At 39.5% G+C, this 20,732-nt stretch overlaps 1 protein-coding gene across 10 annotated transcripts in view; it reads left to right on the top strand.

Annotated features, from left to right (window-relative positions):
* BICD1 (BICD cargo adaptor 1) overlaps positions 1-20,515 on the top strand; it is a gene marked incomplete at both ends in the record, with an annotated part of 175,661 nt that extends 155,146 nt beyond the window's left edge. For 4 of the 10 annotated variants that reach the window (XM_082043196.1, XM_082043198.1, XM_082043190.1 and 1 more), the window contains 2 exons: positions 525-732; positions 14,691-14,738. In XM_082043196.1, coding sequence (XP_081899322.1) covers positions 525-732; positions 14,691-14,738 — 256 coding nt within the window. Of the gene's footprint in view, positions 1-524; positions 843-1,814; positions 2,006-14,680; positions 14,767-20,069 lie in introns of those variants that run through there. The other 6 variants (XM_082043192.1, XM_082043197.1, XM_082043193.1 and 3 more) reach the window with 5 other exon arrangements.
* Positions 20,516-20,732: the final 217 nt, after the last annotated feature.

Below are 20,732 nucleotides of genomic sequence, written 5' to 3' on the forward strand. Positions count from 1 at the left end.
TTTCACAAAATCTGATGTGTCAAGTGTTCAAAGTACTTTCAGAGTTGGGTTTTTTTCTTTTTTTTTTTTTAATAATATTTTGCTGAAGTGGATATTTCTGTCTATGGAAAATAGAAAAATATGAAAAATCTAATTAGTAGACATTCTTATCCATGGTGAGTTACTAGCAGAACCAGCACTCAAAATTGTTATTTGTGGTGTAACCTGGAGATAATCCCAAACCTTCTCTCCAATTGCTCGTTGTCTGCATTAGAAACGATATCATAGACTGCCCCAGTATTCTAGACTGCCCTAGTATTCTAGATGCAGGTTCTCCTGCCAAACGGAAAGTGTTGGCATTCAAATCCAAGTCCAGATTTCTTCAAAGCGGGAACAGAACAATTTAGGTTATCTGCTTCCAGGATTAGGTTTGGCAAAAACTTGGATGGGATTCTGTCCCTCTAACTGCAGCCAGCGAATGCAATCACTGGTAGGATTGGTTCTTGGACCAGTTCCCCAGATTTCTGCCTTCTTTGTTTTCCCAGGTGTGATGAGTACGTCACGCAGCTGGATGAGATGCAGAGGCAGCTGGCAGCTGCAGAGGATGAGAAGAAGACCCTAAACTCTCTGTTGCGCATGGCTATCCAGCAAAAACTTGCCCTTACTCAGCGACTGGAGGATTTAGAGTTCGACCATGAGCAGTCCCGACGCAGCAAAGGCAAGCTGGGAAAGAGCAAGATCGGCAGCCCTAAAGTAAGTGAGGAGGCATCAGCCACCGTGCCAAGCATAGACACTTTCCTCCTGCATAGTCAGGGCCCACAGCAACCAAACTTTCTGGTCAGCAGTGGCACTCAGAGGAAAAGGTATGCATGCAGCAATCTTTACAGTACAGTGCAGTGGCCAGACTTTCCTTAAAGTCGTTCACTGAATATAAACATTATAATTATTTTCTTCTTAGTTTTTTTAATATTTTTTAATTTTCTTCGTACTTTGACTGGGGAGAAGGAGGTGGGGAGGATATGAAGATGAAATTCAAAGCCTGGCAACATGTGGTTCTGGTCCACCTACTCACTATGTTGTTTCTTCCTCCTCATGCAGTGTTTTAAACTATACTCTGTCAGTGTCTCAGTGCATCTTGTATGTCTTTAATATTAGTGTGAATGTATTTTCCCTAACAAGTTTTCCTTAAGGTTTTCTGTAATGAGCATCTGAAATTATAAAAGGGTTGTGCTCTTTGAGCATTTCAGCGCTTAACACAAAAGAAACTGCATCTCTTTGTTAAGCTCTGGTGCTCATTTGTTGTTCATCAGTGCAAAAAGAATATGGGTGTGTTCACTCAGATCGATTTTTCTCCATGGGAGCAAGCAACCTTTTGAAAGGGGATGGCTGCCATTCACAACCTGATGCAAATATTTTGCTGTTTAGGCAGTGAGTTCTCATCTTGTGACTGCCCTGCTAAAGCTCTGTAGTTGTGGGGATCTCCATGGTTCTGAAGATGAAAAGGACTGTCCTTTAGAGAAGTCCTAGATAATCATTCCCTTTTCTTGTATGCTGTAGTCACAATGCAAAACCAAGAGGACAGTCAAGGAGCCTTGTACATGTCGACTCCAGGATGCTCAGATACAACTCAACCCCCTCTCCTCCTCCTCTAATAGGAATCAGGATTTCCAATGCAGGCAAGGTGCCCTGCTCTGGAAATGACATGGGGTGGCAACACTAGCTGTTTTTTACCTATTAAGCACATTAACATGATGTTGTCATTCATGAGGCTTTGAAAGGTAATTAAAGTAAAACTCTTTTGTTTCCATATGTATTTTTCTTGGATCTTCTGCAAGACTATTCTCACCTTCCCTTTGTGATCAGAGCCATCCCAGGACTTCAGGGACCTACCTCCAGAAATTATTAAGAGCCCCCCCTCATCCTGCCTCCACAGAATCATATCTTCTGAGGGGCCCCCCTTCCATGAGTGAATTCATCCATGGGCACCGTCTCAGCAAGGAAAAAAGGTTAACCGTGGCCATACCAGGTAAACATTTTTTCCTTGGGTGCATGTGGTGCTGAGTGGTTAGCAGAGCAGGGGACCCTCCCACCACTGCAGATGCAATCTAATTTGGGCACCTTCTTGGGACCCAAAAAGCAAAATGTCTCCTCCTGTGTCACCTGTGGCAGGAGCTGACATTCTGCTGACAGCAGCCCAAACTGGTTCCAGATGCAGTGGGGAAAGTCCTGCAGTGCTATAGGTGGGTGCAGTCCCGCTGGCATCCACAGAGGCTGCACCCCTGTGCCTGGGTGGTGCTTAGTCTGGTGGTGGTGTTGGTAGTCCCCGTGGAAGACACAAAGCCAACGGGATGGAGGAGTTAGATGTGCGAGGACCAGCGAGGGAGTGACTGGCAGTGTGCAGGAGCCCACGCAGCATCCATCTTCTGCTCACCCTGGAGTATTCAGTGATTTTTTTCTAAAGAGTAATGTTAAACTCACAGAAGGTTTAGTTTATATAAACTGAGTCATGAAGTTTATCTTTGCAGGAAGCTTTTGCTCTTCATTTCCTGCCAAAATGTAGGATCTGCTTCAGAAAAGGCATAGAAAGGAAATGTAAACTGAAATGCCATTTCAGAGGTTGTGACATCTCTCTTCTCCCGAGAGACAAGCTAATAATTACTTTTATCTGTGCCTGAGCAGAACCTTTAGCCTTTAAATATGCGCACTATTGTCTGGTGGCAAATTTTTTCATTCTTTGTTTTGAAATTTATTATATGTAAAAAGCATAAGCAGAAAATATAAAAAGCTAAAACCCATAAAGTGGTTTTTGCTCAAGTAAATGTTTATTCTTGTAAGCTGAGCAATACCCTATAGTATGTTATAGCTCTCACAGAGTGCCAGTGATATCACAGCTGCCTTGAGTAGTGCTGTGCAAGTAACACCCACTCAGAAGAAAAGTGTAAAACTGCAGAGAGTCTAAACAAGACATTTTCCTAAGGAGCGTTGCAGTAAATAAATAAAAGACCTGGCTTCTGGAGAGAAAAAGATGGGGAGAGGGAAAGAAACAAAGACTTGAAAATGTATGAAATAAATGGTACTGATCTTTCAGCAATTATTTTTTATTCTACTGGCAATGGAATACCATGTGTATTTTCTACCCCGTAGACAGAAATCTGTTTCCTAAACTGTTATTGTCTCTATTCTTTCCTCTTCATCCTACAACAGAATAAGGATTATTTTCTTTCTGATGGACATCTGCATCTCTTTAAAGAACTGGATTTTGCATTTGCTATATAGCCAAATTGTCCCCGGTTTGGAAGTGCAAGGATCTAGGCCCAAAAATGGCAATTTTCTAGCATTCAACTTAAAAAACTCTTCTAATTATAATTGCATTTCCCATGTACAATTTGCAAGATTGCCAGGCCAAGGAGAAAAAGATTTTAATCCAAGGATTGGATGATCTTTGTGTCAAGAACCCTGACTGTATGTTGTAAATGCAGTTTAGTGGTTGGAAGAAGTAATGATTTTAAAAAGAACTGTGCTTAACAGATAGGTAAACAGAATTTACTGTATTGCAAAATTGTTAGTAAAAAGGTAAAATATGTGATCTTTGAATTTGAGACTCTGGATCGTGACTGGACCAGTATCTGACATGTCATGGAGCATGATAGATGTATGGACCACAGATTGAGAAATACTGATGTGGTCTCTAAAGTTTTCCAGTAACAGAGGCCAAAGGATGAAGCAGCCTGAAAAGTAGAATTGTCCAAAAAATAATGTTTGTCTGGAGTCTTACCTGGCACTTTAGGTGCATCTCTACATGTTCAGAGTGTAAGGGTCTTGAGACAGTATTACTCATTTATTTTATAATTTTCCCTATGAATCTATGAGTCTCAGCTTTCTGAATGCATTTGTCAAAATTTTGTGCCATCACATGACCTTGATCTCAACCTGTGACAATGACGAGTTCAAAACAGAGATATTTCTGAGCACTCAGATTACATTATTAGCAGGGCCCATGTTAGAATCAGGTCGAGGATTAGGTAGGGAATTTTTCAGCATTATTCTTACCAGTTTCTAGATTTCTTATTGTTGTTAGCAGATTAAAGGAATGATACACCAAGGAGGTTTGGGGTGGTTTTTTGCCATCTGTCTAATCTGTTTCCTGAAAGTAAGGAACAGTGAAGGATAGAATCATAGAATCATGTTAGTTGTAAGAGACACTTAAGATCATCGAGTCCAACCATTAGCCTAACACTGTCAAGTCCACCACTAAACCATGTGCCTAAGAAGCTTATGTATGCATCTTTTAAACATCTTCGGAGATGGTGACTCCACCACTTCCCTGGGGCAGCCTGTTCCAATGCCTGACAACCCTTTTGGTGAAGAAGTTTTTCCTAATATCCAATCTAAACCTCCCCTGGCGCAACCTGAGGCCATTTCCTCTCATCCTATCACTTGCTGCTTGGGAGAAGAGACCAACCCCCTCCATGCTACAACCTCCTTTCAGGTAGTTGCAGATAGTGATAAGGTCTCCCCTCAGCTTCCTTTTCTCCAGGCTAAACAGCCCCAGTTCCCTCAGCTGCTCCTCATCAGACTTGTGCTCCAGACTTCTCACCAGCCTCGTCACTCTTCTCTGAACTCTCTCCAGCACCTCAATGTCTTTTCTGTGGTGAGGAGCCCAAAACTGAACACAGGATTCAAGGTGGGGCCTCACCAGCCCGGAGTACAGGGGGACAATCACTTCCCTAGTCCTACTAACCACACTGTTCTTGATGCATGCCAGGATGCTCTTGGCCTTTTTGGCCACCTGGGCACACTGCTGGCTCATATTCAGCCAGCTGTTGACCAACACCACCAGGTCCTTTTCTGCCAGGCAGTTTTCCAGCCACTCTTCCCTGAGCCTGTAGCGCTGCCTGGGGTTCTTGTGACCCAAGTGCAGGACCCAGCACTTGACCTTGTCGAACCTCATACAGTTAGCCTCAGCACAATGATCCAGCTGGTTCAGATCCCTCTGTAGAGCCTAGGGTGTTATTCTGCTGCTTTCATAGGGAATGTTTAAAAGCCTTGTATCAGAAAGAATTTCCTTTCTTAAATGACTTGTGCAGTCAATAAAGCCAGCAAGAAATGTAGTAACCCACACCTGCTTCTTCATCAGAGAGGATGCAAAAGAGCAGCATCCAGACTCAAACACTATGGAGCAGAGTATAGCTTGGCTTGAGGTTGTAGCCTCAGGAGTGGAGGAACAATGAAGCCTAAATGAAATGTAATCAGTTTTGTTTTGTTTGTTTTTCTTTTAAATTGCGAACTATTTCCTTCTTACACATTTTTCTTAAAATAATGTTCAAGTGGAGTTTATCATGTGGGGTAAGATCCTTGGCTTTGGCTCCTGCTTCTTGCTTCTTCACATTATTTTGGCAGAGCGAAGTTATGGAAAGCATCTTCAAAAGGAATGTTATGGGTAGAAGCCCTTGGTAGGAAATGAAGCTGTCTTTACCCTCCCCTTTTTGATGAAGTGGTTGGGAAAATGACCAAGGGAGGCTCAGGCTGACACAAGTCTCCACAGCAGAGGTTTTCTGCAGAGGTGAGCCTGTGCACCTTACAGCATTGGAAACGTAGGGGGAAAAAAATTTAATAGCAGGTTTGGGTCTTCTTTAATTGTGTGGTGAAAAGAGTTTAAGTTCAAGGTCTTGAGCTATGCACATTTTTTGTTTATTTAGGAATACTTTGTCAAAAATAGTTCCAGCTTTCTTTTGAGCTTAAATACCAGTGTCAGAGAGCTCCTCGTGGATTTCTAAACCTTGCTGCTATAGACATTACTTCAGTAACTCAAACTTTTTTATGCACTTCTCCATTTTGAAACAGCAGGACTGTTAGAAGTCTGAACATAGAGGAAAGCACAGCTTCTTTTAAAAATGATTGTAAAAGAAGTCCTTTGAGGAACACTATCAGCTCAGACCTGAATTTTGCTAGAAGAGTGATCTGTAGATCTTCATGATTGCTCAGATCATCCAGTGAACAGTTTTAAGTATTACTTACTTCTCCTTGTGAAGGAATTTTATAGGTTAATGAAATGGAAAATCAGCTTGACTAGGATCTAGATACCTCTTTCTGCACTGAATTTGCATTAAAGAATTTTATTCTGAATTCTAGTTCATGACCAGTTTAGATTCACCTGTACATTAAGTGAGAGTTTACTCTTGAAAATCAGGGTAGGCAGTTAACTGAGCCACCACTACTAAATAAGACATACAACCATATAATATTTAAGTAGTCAGTCTAGTCTGCTCTGATTGTTCAGTCAGGTAAGTTTGATTCGATTCATCCAAGCAACGCAAAGCAACTGGAGCATGAAAGTTCTTCAGAACAATTATTTTCCAAAAAAACACCCCCACGATTTTATTCTGACAACTCAAATTTACAGTCCGACTGGAAATTGCCATTTGCCAAATGAGAGATCTGTGGATGATTCTTCTGAGTCCTCAGCAATTAATATATTGTATTTTTATCCACCAAGAATGTACTTGTGTTGATGGAGATTCTGCACCTGTAAGATGTCTCTGAACTTGTGAAATCAGGCACACTACTGATTATTGCAAGACTTGTGCAGTATCAGTCTAATCTATCTCTGCTCTCCGTGAAAATGGGTTTTATGTGCTTTTTAGCAGGATTTTTTTAAAAGTTAATGGTGGGGTATTTTTACCTGAACATGATGCTCTTCACAAAAAAGATAATTCAGTCATTATTGACTTATTATCTGTGTTCACTTTTTGTTCTGCATTGTTATTTTTTTCCGTGGGTTTTGTAAACATGCCATATTTGTGTATATATATGATCATTGTTTAATGAGCGGTATTAGTGCATATATACAGATACATGTATATATCTTCCTGCTCTTGGGGCTGTGTCCTGCATCTGATATGCTCATTTAAGTAAGTTTAATGAGCATCACATATTTATGCCATTTCAAGCATGGTACATTGTCCTTGTGGAGGCCGTTTTGAATTTGAAGAACAATATCCTTGCCAAGGACGTTAGTTGGCTGTAACTGATGAAGAAGTCAGCTGGCTAAATGTACTTTTACCTCTTGGTGCCACTGTGAATAGGACCTTTTTGCTCTATGTTTTTCCTCTCTTGCATTTAGCTTTCCAGTTATCACTGATGAGACCAGCACCATACATTTCATGCTGATCAATGTAATTTAGCTACTTCAATATAATTCAGCTATCATGGCATGAATTCACTGCAGTTCTACAAGTTTCATTTAATTTCTGTTTGTATTTTTTACTATGTAAAGAATGCAGTTCTGAAATACAATCTATTTTTAATAGAAGCCCAAATCTGTTTGTTAAAACATTAAAAAAGAATGCAGTGAAATCCATGCCTTACTGCTGTATATTTTCATTAAAGTTTATTGACATTTTTCACTCTATATCTAAATTATTATGTCATTGCTGGTTTATATTAGCATCATTTGTTGAAGTTGTCCAGTAAAATCCTAGACTTCTGGTTGTTTCTAACTAAATAACTATGTAGTTGACACATTGTATGTTTAAGACATGTCACCAGATATTTGTTGCTTTCTAAGAAAATTTTGGGCTTTGGAATCCAGTCTTGTCAATTAACTAAAACAGCTATTGAAACATCTTGACAATGTTGGTAACAAGAGACATCTGTCCTTCTTTTATGACAAGGTTTAATGTGGTTTCATGACTTACTGATTTTTAACATCAAATATACAGAAATACTCAATATTGTGCCTCTGATAAAATGGGCAAAGCTGAAGAGAGTTTCTGTTTAGATTAGACATGCTGATATTTTAGCTCTCTAAGAGAGCAGATCCTTGGGATGTCGTGATGTATGGAGTAAGCTCACCAGCAGTTCTTTAATCAAGACTAGTAGACCTCATTGTAAGTATCTTCCTGCCTGAATCTTTTAGGGCTATGAAAGCTTATCGTTTTGCCTGATGTTGTTTCTAAAGTTACCATTCCCACTGACTTCAAGTTTTGGATCAGGCCCTTCTTTACCCATAAAATAGTACAAATATTTTTGGTTTAGCCGTCTGAAATATATCCTAGACATGTTTCCACGAATGATGGGTAACCAACAAGACAGAAGTGTGATGATTTCTGTATTTTTAAGGCCTTTCTTTTCCCCTTTTGAAATGTTTAAAATGTGTATGTCTTTTAGAGGTTATTTAATGAATCATCAGACCTTTCTAAATGTGCTTTTTATGAACTGTATATAAAAGAAAGGAACTGAATATATATTTTCAGCTTCTACCATTTCCATTTCTGCTCTTTTACTAACCCATTATTTAGCTTCTCAGTAGATTTAATGAGGAATTATTTAAAGCATTCACAGAAACCATTTGAGAAATAACAAACACATTATGATATGGAAAGTGTGAAAAAGCCTACAGAACTGACAAGAAACCTCTTAATATTCTTAGTCTTCAATTGGAAAGAAATGCATTTCACTAATTTTGCGAAGGTACCTTGCCTAGGTATTATTTATATTTTTAAAAATTGTTCTTAGTATGAGCTACAGCGAAGGGCAACACTGGGATACAGCTTTATCACAATACTTTGAGCTTCCAGTACCACTGAAGCACATGGACCGATGGGGGAACAGCTCTTTAGGTTGGGGATAATTCAAGTGTAAAAAGAAAGTAGAAATCAAATCATGCAAAATAAGGAAATAAGGGGAAAACCTACTCCGTGTAGTGTAGCTGTTGTATGGATGAAATACCTCACTAGAACACAGCTAAGAAACCTGACGTTCTCAAAAATCACTGAATCGGTGACCTACTAAACCATGTCTGTCTGTATTATGTGTCAGGTAGTGCATGAAGTTGTTAGGGATGCTCCATGAGTGGGTCTGTGGGAATTGCCAGTATTAGCATTTCGCTAAATACTATAAGAAAATAGTGATTAAATCCCCTACCTGTTCCAACAACCTCAATCTCCTGCTCTTACTCCTGAGAAGAATTTATCAGAAGTCTCTCTGTTATGTTTACTCTGTCTGACCTTGTCCTGAAGGTAAAGAACTGAGAGGATGAGGAGCAGAAGGAGGCCTGTGTCAGAAACTTGGGAGTGTAGAAATAGTGGGACATTCCCAGGCCACCTTTGCAAGGAAGAGCAGACACGTGGAGATGACTGGAGATGCGGATTTTAGATCCATCCTACTGCTGTCTTACTGCATGTTTGTGCAATATGTAGATATTGCTGGTACCTTCAGCTCTGTGTGTGAACAGGAGTTCTGCAGCATGCTCAAGTCTCTTAGCCTTCGTTCTTCAAATAATTTTTGAGAAGACTAAGAAATAAGTAGCAGAATAATTCATTGTTGTTGAAACATCTCCAACAATAATCTAAGACACCAGGTTTCTCTGAATAGCAAGCTTAAGATGTGAGTTACCTGGATATTTGCATGACTTGACACAAAAATTTCATAGTAAATCAGATTTCTGTGGAGTCAAAATTGATACTTGGTTGATAAATGTGTTGATCTCAAATCTATCATTCATTATTCAGTTTAAGGGAAACAGGGGTAAAACTTAGAGAGTCTAGATACTGGCAAATGTCTGTGCAGGCGCTAACTTGCACCTGGTGGAGTTTATTTGGATGCCTGTGTGCCAGCTGTGCCAGAATGGGGCTGGCTGTCCCCAAGCTGCACAGTGACCCTGTACCGTGGCTTAGTCCTCCTGCACTGCTTGTTTGTCTCCCAGGCCAGGACAAACCCAAGTTAATCTCGCTCTGAGAGAGCTGGGGTTAATAAGGCCGACCAAGCTCCATGTTGAAGCCATGTGGTTGTTCTGCCATAGTCCTCTCCTTCCAGGGCTGGCCTGCCGAAACACAGAGCTGCACCCAGTGTGCAGCTGGCAGGCTGACCAGCTGAGGCTGTGCATAGGGCAGAGGTAACGGTGTTATTTCCAGACCCAAACCAACCCTGGAAGCAGGAGAAGGGAGAGACTCTTCTAATCTTTGACCTGTACTATTGTTTGTGCACTTTTTCTAAGGTAAGCCACAGCTTGTCTCTCACCAGCTGCTCTTTGCGATAACCATTACCACTTAAGGAAGGTCAAGGTTTTCTTGGCATCCATTAGAAAAACAGAGATAAATTATAAGTGAAACCAGCTAGTCGAATAATGATACAAACTCATGTCCTCATCAGCCCTGGACATAAACAGTTCTGGGACTTTTCTCATCCTGCCAGATTACAGTTTGAAAGCATCTCTACAACTCTCAACTCAGCAATGTGGGTGAGTGTTTTAGTGCCCTTTGCCCGGTTCTTCTTGACATCTCACATTTGTCTTTTGGGTTTGGAATTTTTTCTTGGTCCCCACCTTTGAGTAGAGAGGATTGATTTATTGACTTTGTAGGACTTGCTGTGTGATGCAATGTGTTTCTGCCTCTGCACAACCAGAAGACTACTGATTTGTTCTTTGCCCAATACTTTTGACTCATGCTATTAACCATTCATTCCTTCCCATTAAATTGACAACTTGGGGAAGAAAACAATTCATTACCATACAAATGGAGACAGCTTCTCTTTTCAAATAAATTGTCAGTAACACCTTCATAGACACGTTATCAAATTCCTCAAACTTTATGGAGCAAGTTCAATTGACATTGGGTAGCATGACACAAAGTGAGATAGCTCAAAAACTTTTAGCTAGGAAAGAAGGGCTTTCTTTTGGCTTGAAGTGGTCAATGGGATGCTAAGGAGAGATTGTTTTAAAAGAATGGAAAAGCATCAATCTCGCATTTTGTCATAAGCATTTCTTGAGAACTTTTTTTTACTAAGAACAGATTTTTCCCATTGTTTTTTATATCAGAAATACTAAATGTGTAAGAGTACCTGTAAAAAACATTTGGTTTGTTCTTTGACTCTCAATTTCACCCTTTCAGATAAATGAGATTAATTCAACTAGACGTAGTTAACAGTATGTTATATATCAGTTACTTATGCACAGCATCCCTAGTGCTTATCTTGGGATTCTGGGTGCAGTCTCTGACAGCACCGTAGTGATTAGTAGCATACTGAGTGTCAAAATGTGCTGAAATGTTCCACCGCAATGTGCTGGGTCCTGAGCAGGTGGGACTGAAAATGCTTGCACGCAGGATTTTCACTGGGGACATTGCTGATGTCAACAGAAGGCGATGCCCGTCTCTTGGACAGTGATAGCCCAGCTAAGCAGGCCTGTGTTGATTGGAGCCACCCAGTTCACAGACTGGAGGGCAGAGCACACCTTGTGACATGAGGGAAATGCATTGTTTTTGTGACCAACCTGAAAGGAAGTATAGGAAAAACTTTTTTTGTTTGTGAGATTTGCCCTTGGCAGACAACTTACAGCAGCACAGTCAGTCCTCATATGAGCAGATGTAGCTTCTCCAAGCTTGGTATTTTTAATACTCTTACGACAGGAGCTGATTAGTCCAATTAGGACTAGGTATTAGATTCCAAAGGAAAATCATCACTGGCTAATCTGTGAGAGAGGAAATCTCTGAGCCCTTTACACCACCCTTGCCAGCAAATGGCTCAGATGTTAAGAAATGGAGAACCAGACCAGGCCTGATGTACAGCATGAGTCAAGCCTTAAAGCTCCAACAGATACAGTGGTGTTTGTTGCCTGTTACTGCCACAGGACTCTGTACAGACTCAAGTCCTGCTGAATTCAGTGAAAACGAAAGTGTGAATTTTTCTGTACAATAGCTCCTCTTTGCCTTTTGTGGTTGAAATGGTCACTGAACTTCATTTGTTTGTTATAGGTTCATAGGATTGTAAAAGGGCTCTTAAGAGATTGACCAGCCCACCCTCTGCCCACAGTAGTTTATTTCCTCACAGCAAATGGAGGTGATGGACAAATAAGATAGTCTGTATTTAATAACTTCATTAAAAATTTTGCTGGTAGAGTTCTCTGAAGACTCACCAGAAAAGTATTATCTGTGTCTGTTTCTTAAGTGTCTTCTACACAAACAGCAAAGTTTCATTCTGTAGCTCAACTGACAGTCCTTGAGATTTGAAAAGTACTGGGTACAGGCCTCTTCCAATGTAATTTTTAATTTTTTTTATTTGTTTTTATTTTTTAGTAAAAAAGAGTATGTGTGTCTTTCCTTGTCTTTAAGGTATGTGACACTGACCACAGAATCAGTAAAGGCACTTTTGAAACTTGTAACCTTCAACAGAATGTTTCAGAAAGAAACAAACATTTATTTGATACAGATAGGAGTTCTTTAGTAGAAGGGAAGGACTGAATGCTGGCTTCTAATTTTCACCTTTAAAATGACTTCTTGTTACATTGTGTTTACGACTGTCATGGCATTAAAGAACAGGGTTATAAATGCTCCAGAATACTTAAAAGGACTGAATATATAAGGAATAAAGTTATCTCTGGCACAGCTACTTGGACATATGTAGATAAGAGCTCTTTTGAATTTGAAATGTGTATATGTAAGCCATATGCATTCTGCTTCGCTCTTTCCTAGCATAATCCTCAAAAACTTCACTCCTGGAGGATGTAGGAGGAGGATTCAGCCATTTAAAGTTGTGTGGATCACCAGATATCATACTGATGTGAGTGTGAGCCAGATTGTGTGAGCATTGCTGATGCCAGCTAGAACTGTTGTTTTATGTGAAGTTGAGGGAGTTTGGTCACATAAAAGACTTCCAGGTTGCATAATGCTTGCAGAATCTGGCTCTCTATTCATGCATTCTGCCAAATCTAGCAGATGAAGAGGAATCATAAAATATTTGCAGGATGTTTGAGATATTAGAAGAGGATCATAAATTGGGGATTTGCGTTGTTCTGGAAAAGCCTGTCAGAGCAATTTCTTCTGCATTTATGTGATCTTCCACACCTTTTCATCACACAGCATTCTCTATCATATTTCGTTTCCCACTGACTACCTTCTATAAGCTGTTGTCAGGGATGACTTTGCTTTGAACTCCTGCAAAGTAGTTTGTTTAGAGTAAGACTTTTTTTTCAATAATCATTTCCCATCTATAGTTAGCCTGATCTGACTGTCCCCCAAGGGCCCTTTCCTTTTAACAGCTTTATAGTGAAATGACAGACTCTTCTATTCGTGGTTCAAACACACTGCAAACTCTTGCACTCCTCTGCTAAAAGACATACTGAGGACTTTAGTGACCATCCTGGCTAATAAGAGAATGACAAAGTATCTTTCACATTTAATTTCTGCTTCCTGACACCATGGTGTCAGCACTTAACTGTGCTTCTATTTTTTTCTGATATAGACACCTATGTACTTGAAAACAGCTCCAAACCCCTTTCCTTGTGGCTGAAGCAGCAAGGAACTAGTGTTTTGGGTGCACTTGCTTTCACCCACTGGAGGTCAGCACAGATCTTCATAGGAAGTAGGGAGAAGCACTTTGGGCTTGTATGAAATGGAAATGTTATGATACTGGATATGATGCTCAGTGTTGCTAGGAAGGTGTGTTGCTCTGCATTGTACTTGACGTTATCTCAGGACTCTTGACAGCAAATCACTTACACTTTCCTCCACTTGACTGAGACAAAGAATAGAAGTGGGTTTTGGAAAATACCCGTATTTTAAAGATAAATGATTACTGGTGTTGAGCTTTAAGTGGCAACCAATTGAAAAACAAAACAACAAAATCAAATTCTTTCCAAGTACACGAAGTCTAGTTGTCTCGTTCTTAAGGTTCAAGGGAAAGTAACTCCTTTCCACTGAAGAGTCAGGTTGAGAATCAGGTTGAAGCAGTCAGAGAGGAGGATAGATCTGCAAGTTCTGCTGGAGATAGTTATCTCCAGTAGTTTTCTGGGTGGTCACAATTTTACCCATAGATTTTAATGTTTGAAAGGACCCTGATGACTCTTGCGTCTGACAATCTGAATCACATAGGCTGTGGAATGAAAGGCCAGACCGCTGCAGGGACACTTAGCAATTCTTGAGATCTGGAAATCCTGGTAAAAACTAGTGAACTAGAAAGCAGGGTTGTCTTGTTAAACTATTTTACTTAAGTCCCACAAACATTACTGAGTTTAAAGCTGTTTTCATATTCCAAATGTCACAGTAAAAATGTAGCAGTAAAGGATTATTTGGCTTTTCTGTTATTTAATAAATTGAGAACTAGAATGCGGCTTTGCAAGTAATTACTGTGGAAACTGCTTTGGCAGAGAATTGATAAAGTAATCTAGGCAAAACAGTGAAAACCAACTGTATCAATTTCTCCCTTTTTCCTACAAAAAATAATCTCACAAGCACTATTTACAAGTTGTGCAGACTTTCTTGCAAGTTTTTTCTCAGAAATTGTAATGAAATGCCATCTGTAAGTGTTGTTATCTGCATGTAAGTTCTCTAGAGAAATTTTGAGTAGCTTTATTGACACTTTTTATATTAGATGTAAGCAAAACAACTTCATCACCAGCAGAAGAATGATGAGGACGAGGTTTAAACCCAGATCCTGAACACAGCCCATTATTGTAGCCTATTTAAACAAAATTTCACCAATGCCAAGGAAAGACAAACAGAACTGTCTTCACTGTTTCTTATGAAAATAAAAAAGGCAGCAACTAATGTTATTACTGTCAGGAAAAAAAAAAAAAAAGGTGTTTCTGTTGGATAAGGAATCAAGAACACATTCCTCACTAAATCTCTCCATTAGATGCATAGCCTGTGTACTATTGTTACTAACCCCTTGCTCTGTAATCTCTCTGTATATATGTCTAATTTATCAGTTTCTTGTAGATTGTCAGCAGCCTGCTGCCTCCGTACCGCCACACGGCTCACAACTAGCCAGGGGGCCAGATTGCCAGACTGTCAGGTAAACCTCACTAACTCTTTTCTCTTTGTACACAGCTGCATGTGTCTCTGCAATTCCTCTCCTCTTCCTTATACAAAAGCTCTTCACTACCCTTCTTCACTAACAGCAAACTTATAACAACTTGAGAAACAGTGATAATTTCTGCAGTGACAGTACAAGCATGAATCACAGCATTCAGGCACTTATATCTACATAAAAATATGGAAAAGAATGCGAAGTTGGATCCTGCAGTCCTCATTTGGACAGTTTCTCAATTATGCCAAAATAGTAATGATTTTATTTTGTTGCTAGATAAATTTACGTAAATGAGAGACTTTCAATTTTAGGGATATGTGTAGGCTCCTCTTTTAGTAAGGTGGTATTTTAAAGGCATTTGTGAGATTTTAGCAGACACTTTTCAGAAAGCTCTCCCTGACCTGGAAACCTGGATCCACCACAGTCAATTCTTAGTCTTTTTTTTAAAGTAAACTCCTGGTGTCCTTGCTTGTAGGTGGTGCAAACACCGTACCTCAAGCACCGCTGAACAGTAATTCTGTGAGCCACATAGGAGGTGTCTCAGTGGCCTTGGAGAAACCACTTCATTTGTGCCTCTTATTACCTACAAAAGTGGAAGTATTACGAACTTCTTACCATATACGGGTATTATGAAAAATTTACTGAGAAGTTAATGAAAGCTCATTATAACTGATAAGTACCATTTACTGGTTTGCAGTTCGGAGTTTTACAGCACACTGAAAAGAGGTATTGATTCCCTTTAAAATCCTTAAAATCCCTGTCAGGTGGTTTCTGCTGTATTTTAGATGTTACAAGAGTTTGAGACTATTATAAGGTGCTTCGGTTACATGGAAGTTTAATGCCAACAAGTCTTATTTTAACCCAATGTAATTTTCCATCACAAAATGAAAGCCTGTTGTTTTTTTTTTCCCCTCATCCATTAGCTATAGTGAATTTTAAGTGGGACTTGTGTCACTCTTGCTTTTCTAGTAATTGTGATTCCAGTGCATGGATTTTAGTGAACATCACTGGATAAGCAATGAGCATATTCAAGCCAAATGAAACTCCAGGACACATCTAGTCAATTTATTTAGCTATACATTTGTCTGTCTTTTTGCCTAAATCTGTATCTTAAAAAGAGTGTGTCTGGTTTTGGATCATATTCAGGTTTCTGTTGAATGCAGTGAAGACCTCATTTTCATTATGAGAGGCCAAACTCTAGACCCAAATTATTTATTAACAAAAAAAACCCAAACCAACTAAACAACACCCCAATCCCCACAACAACAAAAAACCACAAAAACCCCACAAACAACCCCCCCGATACTTCAAATGAAATTAATTTTAATAAGAAATAATGCTTTTATTTTCAGTAAGCTAGGAATTAAATTAAAAATAAGGTAAAATATTACTAAAAGCAAAATGGTTGCATTCTGAAAATATCAGTGTTCTGTTTGTGTTTTCTGTTGCTGATCTGTTACAGTTACAATCAATGCCAGACAATATTGCGTGCGAATGGCATCTTTAAGACAGAGAACAGAGTACTTAATAACACCAAAGGGCTTTGCATGCTATTTTCTAATTGATTTTAGAAATACATGATTAGCATTTTGAGTGCTACAGGAAAAAAAATAGAGCTGCTTAAAACCAGACAATAATACTAACACAAAAAATGACACAGGCTTCATTCATCAACTGAATGAATAAATCCTCAGATGATACCAGCCCTTAAAGAGAATTTACAAAAATGTCTATTAAACCCAAATGTTTTCAAAGCTGCACATATCCCATGGGGGGAACGTAACAATGTTCTTCCTTATTCTCAGTTAACAGTCAACAGCTTTAGGTGCTTCCATGACTCTTTATTGCTTTACGTTATTAATCTCACCTGCCATCCGCTACTGCCCGCGATTGTCAATGTGCCCAATAGCTCAGCCCCAGGACCTGCTGCCATAATCACCTAAATCGACACACAAGGCACACCGCCTGTCACTTGGTGATTGTCATGTAGTGTTTGTTTACATACTGCTACAGTATTCTGCATTAATGGACTGGATGTATTGTGTTTCTGAAGAGAGGATGGTGTAGCGGTAGAGTTTTAGGATAAGCTTCAAATCTACTGGAACTGCAGATGATGGGTATATATATATTGCCACAAAGGTGTCTGATAACCTTGTAATTTTTTTCTCTTCCTAATACTTATTATTGATCAAAATGGGAGTGGCAAGACAAAGTTTTATATTTCTTCTGTGCATAGAAAAGTGCTTATATTTCAAAGTGAGAAGAACGGCAGAATTATAATGAAGAGAAAACAAATGTCATTCTAAGCACAGCGCTTCCTAATCTGAGAATAGTCTGGGATAGTTTGTATTACAGTATTTGCAGTCAGGGCTGACTTTGTACTGAAGGTTGTGCCAAAGCATTATTATGGTTTTGCATATTTGTGTAGAGGAGAATATTCTGTGTCTCAAAGAGGTCCTCTTTCGGGCCACTGCTGTACATAACTAGTCTTAACTGTGGCCATTTCCTCACCAGTCCTCTCAGAGCACGAACATCTTGCGTTGCTTATTTTTAAAGCTGGGAAGAAAGCCCCAAAAGACACACACATCTCTGCTAATGAACAAGGAAAATGTCTGTTGAGTTTCTTTCTGGTAATTGCAGAAGTTCTTTTTACAAAGAAATGGTACAGCAAGGGAGGAGAGTAAGGCAGCCTTCATAGGGTAACATGACCACCTCTCTGTCTTCCCCAAATGTGATGTTAAAGTTCTAATTCATTTTTATTTCTCTGAAGGACTTAAGACTAGTGCTTCTCGTAAGCCTACCTTGAAAACTTAGGAGGTTCTGAAGCCAGGAGCTGACTCTTTATGAGTGGCTAAGTTTGAGAGCAAATGCAGGCCTTTTGGGTCCATATGCAGTCACTCGTGACACAGACTCTTTTGAGTGGAGCCGGCAAAGAACTCACTCGGATCCCTCTTTAGATGGTCTATCTGCATATGGCAGAATATGGCAGAAGAAAAAGACAGTTACAGCCATGGAAAGAATTACTTAGAGAAGACAGTTCTGGTGTCTTCTCAGAGTGCTTGATTGAATAAGTCCAGCTACTAAGAAAATATTTTTGATTCAATATATATGCCTAGATGTTTAGAGGTGGACTATATGTAACTAGAGAAGTCATAGTTCATAACACTAAACACTTTGGGACTGACCTACTCGGACAGCTGAGAACAAGACAAAGCTTGTAAGATCCTGAGCTTCTGTAACCTGCTCTCACCAGCCATTTTGCAATCAGGAGACTCATCTTCAGGAGCATTAATGTGAAATAGAATCTAACTTAAGAAATGCAAGTCTATGATCTTCAGATAAGCCCAGAGGTGCAAGGACTGTAGCTCCTGCTGAACTGTATTATCTGTGGGTTTATGGTCATAGTCTCCTAGGCTTCTCTGATTGGAAAATACGTACATTGCCATCTACTTTCTTAATGGTGGTGGTACACGCTTGTTTCTGTATTCGAGCAAACCACAATGTCATTTCTTTGTTTCCCTAAGTAAATGCTATATGTGGAACTACAGACATTTTCAGTACTGCTGGCATTTCCAGTGACAGATATTCAAATAGCTCTGGCATTTCAAATTGATTCATTTCCAGCAATAGACTAATTGCATTCCTTCAGCCAACACTCCAATAGTCTGTGCTGCAGAGATAATATATAACAACACATTTTCTAAAGAAGGAAAATGGAAAAGGCAAATTTTCTTGAAGACAGGCTTGTGCTTCAGCATAAATCACACTGATGAGCTTGGAAAAACTTCAAGACTGCAGGATATTTGAAGGATTAGGAAAAAAACTCTTTGCAGACACATTAAAGAACTGTTTTGGTGGTGGTATTTCTGGGTTGGTGGTGGGTTTTTTTGTTTGTGGGTTTTTGGTTTTGTGTTGTGTGGGGGCTTTTTTGTGGTGGTGTTTTTTTTGTTTGTTTGGGTTTGTTGGTTGGTTTGGTTGTTTGTTTTTTATAAATTGCATATACTTGCATTATATTTTGGCGTCTTGTTTTGCCACCTGCTTTCCTTGACAGTTTAATGTCTGTCACTCAGCTTGACATTGGCAAGATGAGTTGAAGTTCACCTGTTTAAAACAAGACAAGCCAAGGCTCAAGAATCATGTGGATCTCGCTAAACCTGTGCCTGCGTTGCCTACTGCAGTGTAGTGTATGTCAGGGCTGACAAACTCATTTTCACTGGGGGCCACATCAGCTTGCGGTTGCCTTCAAAGGGTCAAATGTAATTTTAGGACTGTATACATATATTTGGCCCTCTGAAGGCAAGCGTGAGGCTGATAGGGCTTCCAATGAAAATGAGTTTGACAGCCCTGGTGTATGGTGCTGGGCTGCCTTTAAATGAGCAAACCTGAGTATCTGAAGCTTTTCAGCAGGAGCATCTTGGGACTCTGCACCAAGAAGTGGGGTGTGTTTGTACCAGCTGCCCCTTCTCTTTCTGCTGCCACTGCTAGGCTGCTACTCCAGCCCCACCTGGTTTGCTGAAAGGTAGTTCAGACCTCTCTGCATTATATGACAGTGTACACTATTAATGCACATTTACAGGCTTAAGGGTTAAATTGTTACCACACAAAGTGTACAAGAAAAAGAGTCAAATGACAAAAGTATATGACAGAAATGAAAAGGACTCAAAGAGCACATTAAAAACAAACAAACAAAAACCACAACAAACAACAACCCACAAATAACTCCCACCCTTTGGAAGTGTTGATTACAGAAAATGTAATGCTTATGTTGCCTGATGAGGAAGGTTACACTGTATTTGTATGAATGTATTAGTAAATAGGTCCTATTCAGTAAGAGATCACGTTTTCATGAAGTGATGAAACCTGATTTCCAGATTAGCACTGTCCTTCATTTCAAACAATTAGTTGCAAATAGAAAAATTTTTATGCTCACAGATTGGCACCTGTAAAAATGGCAAAGATGGCACCTGTATTTTGTCCTTCAAATTTGCTCCCATGTTTCGCACAAACATTCACTTCTCCATGCAGCATTTTTCATCAGAGCATGCAAACAGCAATCATGTGCGTGAACTGGCAAACATAATATCTGTGGCACTTAATGTATGCATCCAGGTGTCACTGAATGTGTGCACACCGAGGATTTTTTTAATGTATATTATCTGAAGATACAGATTTAGAGATGAGGTTTCATCCCCTTTTAAAGCTTGTTTCCAGCCCTCTACTCTTTACATGCATCTAAAAAGTTTGTCATGTGTTTTAAGCACTTTTTCTCTTGTCTCTTTAATTTTCAGTCCTAATGCTCTTCCAGAAGAGCAGCCACATTCCAGCTCTCAGTGTGCCCCTCTCAACTGTCTCTCTAAGCCTCCTCCTTACCCCTAATCTTCATATGCAACGTAAGAGAAAATGCAAACGGAGTGGAGTTCACGCAACAAAGGTTGGGGTTGTTCCCAGCAAGCAGGTGGACAATCCTGCCTTGTTGCTGCACCGACAAGTCTGGATTCATATCCCCTGCTTTGGTGACCGAGGGAAGGTTGAGAAGAAGAATACAAAGCACAGAGCCCAACCTATCAAGAAGACTTTTTATGGTTCCTCTGATTGTATTCAAACTTTGCTATCACAACTAAAGTGTAATGAAATTTAACGTCTCGACAAAAATGCTCCTCCCAGCTGCTTGGCTTTACCTCTGAAATAATGAGAGACTTAAGCCAATATTAAAAAAAAGTATGTTACAAAAATCCTACCCTCACAATCCTCTAAGTTCAGCCATAGGAGCCAGTTCAAATTTCCTTTTGTCATTAAGGGTGTGATATTTATTACTTACTTTATTTGCACCAGAATTTTGTGTTTATAAAATAGTCTTCTTTTTTTTTTTTTTTTTTTTGTGGGAGTTGTATTTAATTGATTTAATTTAAAATAAATTAAAAAAAAACAAGCAGAAATAGCTTAAGTGAAGA

Source organism: Streptopelia decaocto, assembly GCF_964273445.1.
Source record: "Streptopelia decaocto genome assembly, chromosome: 1".
Classification (NCBI taxonomy): domain Eukaryota; kingdom Metazoa; phylum Chordata; class Aves; order Columbiformes; family Columbidae; genus Streptopelia; species Streptopelia decaocto.